The sequence below is a fragment of the Anomaloglossus baeobatrachus genome, chromosome 2 (assembly GCF_048569485.1).
Source record: "Anomaloglossus baeobatrachus isolate aAnoBae1 chromosome 2, aAnoBae1.hap1, whole genome shotgun sequence".
NCBI lineage: Eukaryota > Metazoa > Chordata > Amphibia > Anura > Aromobatidae > Anomaloglossus > Anomaloglossus baeobatrachus.
The window spans coordinates 506,243,730-506,256,701 of record NC_134354.1 but is presented as its reverse complement, the minus strand read 5'-3'; the positions used below and the strand labels follow the sequence as shown (position 1 = coordinate 506,256,701).

The 12,972-nt window shown below is 47.5% G+C and overlaps 1 protein-coding gene across 1 annotated transcript in view; it reads left to right on the top strand.

The window, feature by feature from the left end:
- CFAP47 (cilia and flagella associated protein 47) overlaps nt 1-12,972 on the top strand; it is a 1,094,449-nt gene that overhangs the window by 34,213 nt on the left and 1,047,264 nt on the right. The window contains 1 exon segment of the mRNA XM_075333814.1: nt 12,244-12,382. Within this exon segment, the coding sequence (XP_075189929.1) occupies nt 12,244-12,382 (139 nt within the window).

Genomic DNA, 12,972 nt, shown 5'->3' with positions numbered 1-12,972 from the left:
GAAACTGCACTCCTTACTCTGCAGAACTCATCCTCCATGGTTCTGGGATCCTAACTACTGGTATTGCTTCCATCAGCGCTCAAATCCTAACCACACCTCACACCACACCCTGTCAGGCACACCAGTGGGTGGTCTAGCTGGACAAGGGCCACCTGCCTAGGGATCAGGCAGACTGGTGGGAGGGACATAGTGAGTCTGGTAGTAGCCTTCAGAGAGTGAGGAGCTGAGGGAGTTGTAGCTCCCTGGGTGACTTTGGTTAGGTCGCAGACGGTGGTCTGGGACCGGAGGAGTCGGAGACCCGGTCACAGGGTATTGGAGAAGGGTGCCCAGACTTAGTTTTGGAGACCGGTCGGCACCGAAAAGTCCAGTAACTGGACCGATACCGAGCACGGCAGGGTACAGGACCCTGGATCAGGGAGTAGCTTCACACAACCTGGTAATTAACCTGTGGAAGATAGTCTCTTTATGAACTTTCACCAAGAGCTCAGAGATCGAAGGCACCAACACAGCGAGGGGGATAGGGCTTTCCAGCTTATGCGGTCCACTGACATCCCAAGTGTCAGCCATCGAGAGCATACCTCCCCTATTTAAATATAGGGAGCGGGACTCCGACTGCTTCAGGCCGAGGGGTCACTCAGAAACATCTATCTACATGTGCATGTGTACCGCCCCGGGGCTTGGCCGGCTGCCGAGCCGCTCAGATCCGTGCTTGTCGGTGGGTGGCTCGAGCTCTTCACGGACCCGGGGGTCACGTCGCTCTGAAAAGGGGTTGGCGCTACACGTAGCGACTTTGGTGGGGAGGTCCACGGCCAGAGCTGCGGTTGTTTGTAGGGGATTTAAGTTCGTGACGCCACCCACGGGTTGTGGTGAATGGATGGACACCACCGCTGCCGACTAGGCTCCCGGGGACGGTGTTGCGCAGCTTGGTATTGACTCCCTGCATGGGTGTGGGAGATGATGGTCCCGGGGGACCGAGGAAGGTGCAGAGGCGAGAGGATGGATACATGCTGGTGTGTCGGTGCGGTGCGGCGCGGTGCGCGGCCCGAAGGCACTGTGGTACTCACTATGACAAACACGCTGGAGTCTCTGGTAAACCAAACAAGATGGTGAACGGTGCCCGCAGCCGGCTGCAGTTTTCCCCTTATCAGGTTGGTAGTTTCCGCCATTCTCCTGCACCTCACTTATGTAGAAATCACGACTCCTATCCCTGAGCAACGGTAGTCCACTCCCCGATTTGATATGTGTTGGGAGAGCCCCTCGGGTCTCTATGCCTGGGCGTTGGCTTTACCCCTATGGTTGGGCTGTTGTCTTCAGTCGGGTCTTATGTGGGAAAGGTCCTAAAGTCCAGTCCTCAATCAGTTGATTTGACTCAGCCCAGTTATTTCTGGGCCTCTGAGTACCCCTCCTGGTGCTCCGGTTTCCAATCGGTTCCCCGGTTCGGTACCGGCAGGCCACCGCCCGTCCCCGGTCCCTACGGTTCCACCGGCTGTAATCCCAGCTCCTGCAGGCGGCCACCACCATCTGTCTCCTTGCCAGAGGTGACTGGGCTCCAACCCGGACACCTGATGTAGCCTATGGCAGACCTAGACGCAGCTCTGCCCTTGAACTTCACTCCTCTCCACTTCACTGTCAAGACTCTTCTCTACTACTGTTTTTCCCACCTCAGGGCTTGTGAACTTCTCGGTGGGCGGAGCCAACCACCTGGCTCCATCCCCTGGTGTGAACATAAAACCCGAGGGAGGTGACAAGGGTTTCTGTAGTTTGGCTGCTGTCGAACATGGAGGCAGGCTCCAGACCACTAAGCAATACCAGCGGGAATGGATTCCCGGACGAGATCCCCAGAGGGGCAGCGGCACCCAGAGACTTGGTTTACTTCTGTGTCAGAGTCTGCATAATGGTTGCACCAACATCCACACAGCCTGAGTGAGTACACTGCCCTATCTGCGTCCTGCTTGCACAACGCTATCCTTCACCTATCCTTCAGAGTCCCAGGGTCTTCCCTACCCGTGGAGGGAACATCATCTGGCTGCCCTGCTCCATCTCCCCCGGGTACTCCCATTGGCAGCGACTGTACTCCCCTTACCGTGAACCACAGGTGGCGTCACAAACTCTCCCTTGTAAATATCCCCCTTTACATTTCGAAGTGGCTGCAAGGCCCCGGTCCGGAGACCCTCGAGCCACAGCAACCCCGGATCCCAGCAGTTCGACTGCTGCAGGTGTGACGCCCTGGCCTATCAGGTCGTCACAGTGTATTGTGCAATCTGCCCTTCTGCACAGCATCCACCTCCTTCTTGGTTACGGGTCCCTAACCTTTGGTGTTGCCAACAATAAGCTAATCAAAATCCTAGGAATACTCTGCACCACAGGAGTGTAGTGTTGGAGGAGAGAGAGAGGAGGTCAGGAGCTGGGCTCCTTGAGACTAGTAGGTGACAGACGTTAGTCTGGGCCTGGAAGGAGCTGGACCCTGGTCGTAGGTGATAGTGACAAGGGGCACGGACTGTCGAGGAGGACAGCCGGCGGCCTTGTGCCATCACCAGGCAGGGGCCAAGGCACTACGGGGTACGTAGACCCTAGGTCATGAAGGAGCTTCAGGCGTCCTGGCAATTTACCCGACGAGGACGGAGCCTTCAAGATCTGTTCTCCACCTGCTCCAAAATCGGGGTACTAGCGCAATGAGGGGGATAGGACTTTCCACTCACATGGTCCAGAAAATCAAAAGCGTGAACCCTGAGAGCAAGCTCACCCAGTTAGCCATACTGGTGAGCGGGACCCGACCAGTTTCACACTGTAGGGACCAAATAGAGGAAGAGGTTCCAAGGCAATGGTCACAGACTAACAGGCAACACCAACGGGCACGGGATTCAGGCGTACTCCCTTCAAGCGGCAGCGGTGTCCAGAACTTTGGTTTACTACAGTTGTCGGTGTCAGTGTTATTGGACTGAGTGAGTACACAAACGACCCCTTATCGACCCAACGGCACCTCCCCATCACCCTCATCGAGTCCCGGGGCATTCCCCCATAGCCGTGGAGGGGTTAGGCGGGCTTTGCACGTTGCAACATCGGTAACAATGTGTTACTGATGCTGCAGCGATAGTCCCGCCCCCGTCGCACGTGCGATATCTAGTGAAAGCTGCCGTAGCGATTATTATCGCTACGGCAGCTTTACACGCACATACCTGCCGTGCGACGTCCCTCTGGCCGGCGACCCGCCTCCTTCCTTAGGGGGCGGGTCGTGCGGCGTCACAGTGACGTCACACGGCAGGCGGCCAATTGAAGTGGAGGGGCGGAGATGAGCAGGATGTAAACATCCCGCCCACCTCCGTCCTTCTCATTGCAGCCGGGAGGCAGGTAAGGTGAAGTTCCTCGCTCCTGCGGCTTCACACACAGCGATGTGTGCGGCCGCAGGAACGAGGAACTACATCGTACCTGTCGCTCCCCCGGCATTATGGAAATGTCGGAGGCTGCAGCGATGATACGATGACGACGATTTTGCGCTCGTTCATCGTATCATCTAGGATTTACACACTACGACATCGCAAGTGACGCCGGATGTGCGTCACTTTCGATTTGACCCCACCGACATCGCACCTGCGATGTCGTAGTGTGCAAAGCCCGCCTTAAACTTCTGGCTTTTCACACAACATTGTCACCGGGTACTCGCAACTGCAGCGGTGGTACTCCACCTTACCACACACCAGGGGTGGTGTCACGAACTTCAAACATACCCCCCGTGTAAATATTCTTTTATTCAGAGTGGCCCCAACCCCCGGGTCCGGAGATCCCTCGAGCCACCACGGATCTGGATCCAAGCAGCCTGACTGCTGACGCGGGGCGGCACACGGGGGTGGCACATAAGGCTCCTTTCACACTGCGTTTTGACTTACGTTCACAGATCCCGTCGATGCATCCGTCCAAACCGCCCCTCCCCCACCCCGCAAAGCGTGTTTCTGTAATGAAGCAGACTCCGTTAGTGTGTGCTCTGTTTTGTACCATTTTCATGCATATACAGTGCCTACAAGTAGTATTCATCCCCCTGCAGATTTAGCAGGTTTACACATTCGGAATTAACTTGGCATTGTGACATTTGGACTGTAGATCAGCCTGGAAGTGTGAAATGCACTGCAGCAAAAAAGAATGTTATTTCTTTTTTTTTTTTTTTTTAAATTGTGAAAAGTTTATTTAGAGGGTCATTTATTATTCAACCCCTCAAACCACAAGAATTCTGTTTGGTTCCCCTAAAGTATTAAGAAGTATTTCAGGCACAAAGAACAATGAGCTTCACATGTTTGGATTAATTATCTCTTTTTCCAGCCGTTTCTGACTAATTAAGACCCTCTCCAAACTTGTGAACAGCACTCATACTTGGTCAACATGGGAAAGACAAAGGAGCATTCCAAGGCCATCAGAGACAAGATCGTGGAGGGTCACAAGGCTGGCAAGGGGCACAAAACCCTTTCCAAGGAGTTGGGCCTACCTGTCTCCACTGTTGGGAGCATCATCCGGAAGTGGAAGGTTTATGGAACTACTGTTAGCCTTCCACGGCCTGGACAGCCTTTGAAAGTTTCCACCCGTGCCGAGGCCAGGCTTGTCCGAAGAGTCAAGGCTAACCCAAGGACAACAAGGAAGGAGCTCCGGGAAGATCTCATGGCAGTGGGGACATTGGTTTCAGTCAATACCATAAGTAACGTACTCCACCGCAATGGTCTCCGTTCCAGACGAGCCCGTAAAGTACCTTTACTTTCAAAGCGTCATGTCAAGGCTCGTCTACAGTTTGCTCATGATCACTTGGAGGACTCTGAGACAGACTGGTTCAAGGTTCTCTGGTCTGATGAGACCAAGATCGAGATCTTTGGTGCCAACCACACACGTGACGTTTGGAGACTGGATGGCACTGCATACGACCCCAAGAATACCATCCCTACAGTCAAACATGGTGGTGGCAGCATCATGCTGTGGGGCTGTTTCTCAGCCAAGGGGCCTGGCCATCTGGTCCGCATCCATGGGAAGATGGATAGCACGGCCTACCTGGAGATTTTGGCCAAGAACCTCCGCTCCTCCATCAAGGATCTTAAGATGGGTCGTCATTTCATCTTCCAACAAGACAACGACCCAAAGCACACAGCCAAGAAAACCAAGGCCTGGTTCAAGAGGGAAAAAATCAAGGTGTTGCAGTGGCCTAGTCAGTCTCCTGACCTTAACCCAATTGAAAACTTGTGGAAGGAGCTCAAGATTAAAGTCCACATGAGACACCCAAAGAACCTAGATAACTTGGAGAAGATCTGCATGGAGGAGAGGGCCAAGATAACTCCAGAGACCTGTGCCGGCCTGATCATTTCTTATAAAAGACGATTATTAGCTGTAATTGCAAACAAGGGTTATTCCACAAAATATTAAACCTAGGGGTTGAATAATAATTGACCCACACTTTTATGTTGAAAATGTATTAAAATTTAACTGAGCAACATAACTTGTTGGTTTGTAAGATTTATGCATCTGTTAATAAATCCTGCTCTTGTTTGAAGTTTGCAGGCTCTAACTTATTTGCATCTTATCAAACCTGCTAAATCTGCAGGGGGTTGAATACTACTTGTAGGCACTGTACGTTTTCTGCAGGCGGACACCCGAACGTAGTCGACTACGTTCAGGTGTCTGCCTGCATAAAACATATATGTGCAAAAATGGTACAAAAATGGTACAAAACAGAGCACATACTAACGAAGCCTGCTCCATTACAGTCAATGGCCCTGTCGACGCATGCATCCGAAACACGTCCCCGACGGAACCTGTGAACGTAAGACAAAACGCAGTGTGAACTGAGCCCAATACTTATTTTCACCTATTGGAGAGCTACAGAAAAAATAAATACTGGCAGATGTCCTCAAAGAGTAGAGCTGATCTCTGGGAGTGTCAGTCAGAAGACTTTTTGTGACCGGCTTATTGTCATAGGACCCCATTTTGTTTTTCCATCATCGCGTGGGCCATATCTTTTTTATTTTCCATTGATATAGTCATATCACACCTTGTTTTTTAGGGCTAAATTGTATGTTCCATTGGCTCCATTTTAGGGTTCATACAAATATGTGTGTACATACTTAAAGGGATTAAAGTAGTTGTCTGTAATAGTTAAGACTTTTCTACTCATCTTCTGGTACTGAGAATACATGGAAAATGCTAATTTTGTCAGAAGAAGATTCAACTGGCCATACATTTCCCTGTAGCATCCATTAATCACTCTCTGCCCTTATTCAGATTGATGTCTGTTGACACATGGTGAGGTTTTAATAATAGAGAGTGTAGGTACTGTCCCGATTGGGTACACCTTGTTGTAGTGGGATGGCTTTATGCTTTTTTTTTTATCAAAAATGGTGTTTACTAAATACCCTATGTTTAGTTATATCCACAATTGCTTTTTACTTATTTACAGCAGGATATATTTCCATATTATATTTTCCTTGGGTTTTGTTATGGCCATAGATTGATGACGTGCTCTAGAATGAGAACTGCTGCTCGTCAATGGCTTTCTCCGCTGGCTGAATTGGATGTGGATCCAGAACAAGGGAACTACCAATCATATTGTCTAAAAACCGTTTTGTCGCGTCATTGTCACGGGTGACTAGGGGGACACAGAGGCCCTATGCTGGCCCTAAGACTGAGAACCCTGTATTCACCATCACCCTGGAGGTACCCTTAATGGTAGGGATGTCCAGGTCCCTGATCTGGCCCTGTCTCCTGTCGGACCCTGACCTAGTACCCCCGCACCCCCAACCCAGGGTGGACAGAGCACAAGGTAATACACCTACCACAAGACAAAATCAAGAGGGTAAAACTGAAACTCACTCACACCGCAAATATCCACAGAGGGGAGAAAATAAGACTCTGGTAAACCGAATGGAAAAGAGAAAGTCACACCATGGAACATTCATACAGATCAGATAACAAAGCGCTGGTCACCAAACGGAGGATCACCACGGACGTCGGTATATCAGAACTGCAGGCAGAAACTATCTTCGGCGGTCTCCTACTACAATCCTCAGTCTTAAATAGGAGGAGACCAGTTGTGAAAGGAAATCAGCAACCTGGCTCTCAGCACGCTGCTCCAAAAAGGATTTACCCCTGCATGGCTGAGAGCAATGGAACAACTCAGTCAAAGCCCAGCTGAGCTGAGCGCTTAAGAGAGCAGGTTGCCTGCCAGACTCTGCAATCTAAACAGAGTACGATGTATTAGAAGTAATCCGCATGTGCGGTACAGACAGTACATGATAGTCACACAGTAATAAGCTTTTTAGAGAATATGATTAGTAGTTCCATGGTTTTGGACCCACCTACAATTTGTGTCCAAGCATTTACATGGATGGCCATTACAAAGAAGATATGTGGCCTTGGCGGGAAATAGTGGCTGATCACCGGGAATGAGAGAAGCCAGACTTGATTGGTGTTACTGTTTTGTTTTTCAGAATTGTCTTCCTGAGACAATTCCTTAATGTTTTCAATCATTTTAACAGATGATGGCATCTATTGTGTACTATGTGGAGTAATCCGTAAAGGAAAAATACTAGTTTCTTTAGGGAATCCATAGTTACTGATGACTATAAGTTAAAGGTAAAGCTACCGTGTATTTGACGGGCTGATGTTCACGTAATGATATTTTACTCCAATCATGTTGTATAAACCGGAGCTGTCTATAGGTGTCTCTCTTTACTACAATATTTTCTGTTGAAAATGTTCCATAAGGGTTGGTTCAGTTTTTTACAATGTGTACATATGTGAATGGCTCCACTGAGGCTCTGTCGGGGTTCCTGCAGGAGTACAATTATTTGGGGATTCCGACAGAAACCTCGCCGGAGAGCACTATATTACTGAAACCCTATCTGATGCTGTATTATACAGGGCATTTCATCCAGGTCCACATAGGACCATAGTAAATCTGTAGCGCTCAGTGTACATTGTAAGCCTCATTACTTTAGTGACAGTCAAATTATAATGCTGTCAATTCAATCAAAAGGCCTCTTTGACACCATAACACTTGAGCTTTCAATCTTAGTTTCTTTTTTTCCCCCATAGATTAGATTTATTTATTCTGTATTGCAGACTAGAATACCAAGATTGTAATTGAGTTTTCCCTATGAAAAATGTGGATTTGAGACTAGATGATGTGTGGATCCAGATACACATGTCAGAATGCACGCAAATTCTTCTAATACAGCAGTCTTATGGCGACTATCACATTTACAAAGACAAGCGTAACACGGGCTTTACACGAGACGAGCTATCGTGCGATGCATCGTCGGGGTCACGGTTTTCGAGACACATATCCGGCATCATTCACAACGTCGTCTCGTGTGACACCTACGAGGGACGCAGAATCGCTCACAAATCGTGAGTCGTGTACTCATCGCTGAGTTTTAAAAATTTGTTTATTTAACATGGCGCCGGTTGTTTATCGTACCCGGGGCAGCACACATCGCTCCGTGTGACACCCCGGGGACGATGAACACAGCTTACCTGCGTCCCGCGGCACCCGCCGGCTATTCGGAAGGAAGGAGATGGGCGGGATATTTACTTCCCGCTCATCTCGCCCCTCCGCTTCTATTGGCCAGTGGCTGTGTGACGTCGCTGTGACGCCGAACGTCCCTCCCCCTTCAGGAAGAGGATGTTCGCCGCCCACAGCGAGGTCGCTCAGCAGGTAAGTGCGTGTGATGGCAGTTTAACGACTTTGTGCGACATGGGTAGCGATTTGCCCGTGACGCACAAATAACGGGGGCGGGTACGATCGCTCGTGCAATCGCACGATAGATTGTAATGTGTAACGCCCGCATAAGGAGTTGTTTAGACACAACAGTGGGTTTCAAATGAGCATTACGTACACTATTCCTATGCCTTATGGGGCCATGTTCATTCACATTCCATAATTGGCATTGTTTTCTGCAAAATAGAAAGGGCTGCTGATAAGTCTTTGGCTTTGTGATCTTTTTTTATTTCCATGGTAACGAATGTTACATCACATGAAAGCCTTATGTGTCTAATATATGTTTTCAAAATTTCGTGTTTGTTGCTTTTGGCAACAGTGTTCTCCGCATGCGGGAAAACAAATTGGCGTAATCTAATGTGATATTCACAGCAACTGAGAGCAGAGGAGTGATAAAATACTTGTTTTTGCAAGGAAAGTCTGCGAAGGATATTCATGGTGATATGTTGCAGACATTGGGGGATCAATACCTTTCGTATTCCACAGTTAAGAACTGGGTTGCCAAATTTAAAACAGGCCACTTCAGCACCAATAATGAGGAATGTCCTGGATGCCAGAGAGTGGTTGTTGTTCTGGAGATCGTCAATACTGTACACATTCTCATACTAGAGAGTCAATAAATTTCAGCTAAAGCAATAGCAGACATCATGGTGCAGCTGTAACTGCTTCTGGGGCCGCTCATTCTACTTCCAGGGCCGCTCTTTAGATTCATAGATATTCACTGCTTCCCTCATCCACCGGCAATCCTGGCGTCTGTGATTGATTGCAGTCAGACGCGCCCCCACCCTGTGTGACAGTGTCTGACTGCTTGCAGATCTATATCGTAGTGGAAAAATAAATAAATAAATAAAATATTTGGCTCAGGTTCCCCTCGTATTATAACACCCAGCACATACAAAGCATATGGCTACAGGCTACAGCCCCCACCCGTGTGCTTATCTTGGCTGTGTATCAAAATAAGAGGGACCACATGCGGCTTCTTTTTATTATTAAAGTAAATTATTTTTAAAAAATAGTGTGTCACCCTCCCTCAGTTTTAATCCTTAGCCATGATAAAGCACGACAGCTGAGTGCTGGTATTCTCAGACTAGGGAGACCCATGCTATTGAACCCCCCAGCCTAAAAATCACAGCCTGCATCTGCCCAGGATTGTCGCAAACATTAGATGTGACGATTCCGGAATTTTACCCGCCTCATCCCAACTGCTCTGGTGCAGTGGCAATCAGGATAATAAGGGGTTAATGAAAGCCAGCTGCCAGTAAGCCCTAGGTTACTAATGGGAGGCATCTATGAGACTGTCCATTACTAATCTGTAAGTGAAAAGAAATAAAACACAAACACCAAAAAAAATCCTTTATTTGAAAGATAATACAAAAAAACACCCTCTTCCACCCCTTTAGTAACACACAAAACACCCAGGTCAGACATACTCTACTTGATGTTCCACAATGATTCCAGCTCTGCTACATCTGAAGGGACAGCGCGTGGCCGTAGAACATAACCGCCCGCTGTAAGTTTCAGGCAGAGAATGAGCTGTAAGATGAGTACTGATGTCATTCAGGTTATTTGTGGTCACAACTGGAGGTTTCCAAAGTCCTCCACTTGTGATCACAGGTAACCTGACTTTAGGTGGCCTCATTGAACTGAGTGACCTCAGGTGAGGTATTATGTATTACAGGCACATAATATTGGTGCAGTCCACTCTACTCTGTAATGGCTTCAATCTAACTTTTGGAAGAAAACACCAAAATGTATACACATACTTCCACAAAAAACTAGTCATTCATCTGTCTCTTTTACTGAAGCAGGGACCTTTGTGACCACAATAATCATAATAACCAATGTAGCATATAATGGTTTTTGCACCTAGAGATTAACAACATTTTTTCCCTCTTGCACATACAGACTACATAAAAGGTGTCATGCCATTACTGGCGTCCACCACACTGTCCTGTCTTCTCTTCACAGCGGGGACACTGGCACAATCACCCCTATCCGCTCAGTGGTAGCGCCTTTGTCCCCAGTCCCTGGCTCTTGGGGTTACGCATGCCATGCAGGTCTCTTGGGAGTGCATCTAGAGTGTGCGTGTGGACCTATTCTTAAAGGACCAGGGTGCCATAACCCAAAAGTGACTCTCAGCCTATGGCTGAGAGGCACTAGGTATTTAAGGCACAATCCACCTATAGGAGGTGCTTGGGCAATATGGTCTAACCTTAGAGACTCATTGCTAGTTGTCAGGTCTCTTCCCATTTGGTTCTAGTTCTATTCTATGTGCTAACACTTGTGTGTACCAGCAGTGCCCATTGTACCTGTCATGCCTGCTGTAACCGCTGTATCACCTGTTCCTGCTGTACTCGCTGAACCTGTTACACCCGCCACACCCACCTGTACCTGCCGTTGCTGTTGCATCTGCTGTACCTGTCTACGCCAGCCGTCCGGTCTGCACCACTTCCCATCAGAGACCTTTGGTGTCCTATTCTGTCCCCTAGGGTCAGCTGCACACTGTGTCGGGACTCCTTGGAGTAGCACCTGGTCACTATCAGCAGCCAAGCCCACCCTCACCATCGGAGACTCTGGTGACAACCGAGTAATCACTTAGTTGTGTCCCTCCAGTTTGAGTCAGTGCTGAGGCCCAGTGTTCCACTCCCGGCCGCACCTGCGAGTATTTCAAAATGCATAGCAAGAACATCACGTGGTACAATAATTTAGCTACGCATGCTAAAGATATTAACGGTTGCTTTTCTGAATTGTTTCTTAAGAGCAATCTCCTAACTAGACAGTAACATGACTTTGGTGTCATATCAGACACAACATTGGCAACAAAAGAAATGAACCCCACAGTTTCATTACCTCAAGACTAGAATATGGCTGCCATAGTGGAGATTATACACTTTAATCTGCTGCTACTAAGTAAAAGATTTTGCATTCTTTGCGTGGAGTTTACTTTTTAGACTCATTGTTTTTTGATACACAGTGATGATTTTGTTTTTTCTCCACCCTGTGTGTCCACTCCTCCATACTATGCTATCGTCTTTAGTCATATTTGGCAGAGGCCATTCTTCATTTTTAGCTATTATATGAATAGTTCTTCATTCTGTTTTCTGTTTAACATCATGTACTGTGATTATTGCCCGTATCCATGAACTTAAACTGACAGTGATGATCCATGCTGTGTGAGAGAAGCCCCACAAGGGCACTCTAATGAACGTAATAATGAAGCCTGTACAGACAGCTCTAAATTGGTACGTGCTTCTCCGCGGCTAAGGACAATCTCCCCAGCCTTGTGAGTGCGATAAACACCTTTCTTCATTCATTTAGATGATTTTCATACATTACCTTACTTACTCTTATAATTCACACTCTTCTGTGGTCACTTGTGGAAATTGATCACTACAAGTAGGCATTAGAGTTAGCTAACTGTCTAGAAGACAGATCATTAACCGTTGATACATTGTCAATATTCCTCTTCAATAATAATAAAATGTCTCTGTCATCAGGTACTTTTAAGATAAAATACAGTGGCCATCTCCCCATCACTATGTCTCCAACCAGTGGAATAGTGGAGCCAAAATCTATACAAATCATTAAAGTGGATCTCTGTACAGATACTCCTGCTGTCGTAGAAGAAACCGCAAAGTAAGTAGCAATCAGATTAACCATTCATAATAATATGACGAGAAGATTAATATGTATCTATCATGTATTGTAGTGCCTACTTGCTTTAGTCACCAGGAAATAAATGTTCCTATAGGTTTCTGTTTGTCCAACAAGAGGCCAAAAGAGTTTCCTTTAGGACATTGTCGGGTCTTTATTTAATGGACATATGATATATTTTTCTATAAAGAGTCATCTAGTAAAATAAAGTTCAGCTATACTGATTGTCAATTTTGAATTGCTGACAAGTCTAATAAGCTCCTCACTGTCCCTCCTCCCTGCTGCTACTGATGAAATCCCACTCTAGTCAGTACAAGCTGCGAATATCATTCTGCCTGTTTGGAGAATATTCATGTTCTCACTCTGCACTCAATCTTTCATAAAGTGTATTAGTCTTGGTATAGCCAAAAAGTGAACAATAGGGCATCACCTGGGCAATGTATGTTGTAAAGAGTGTGGTATCGCTCACCTGGCTGGGTTGTGTCAGGCACAATTCCTATGTAGGTACAGATACCAGCTGCTCCGTATGCTGGAGTAAAACTAGCAGTAAATGCAAGAGTGGAAAGGGATAT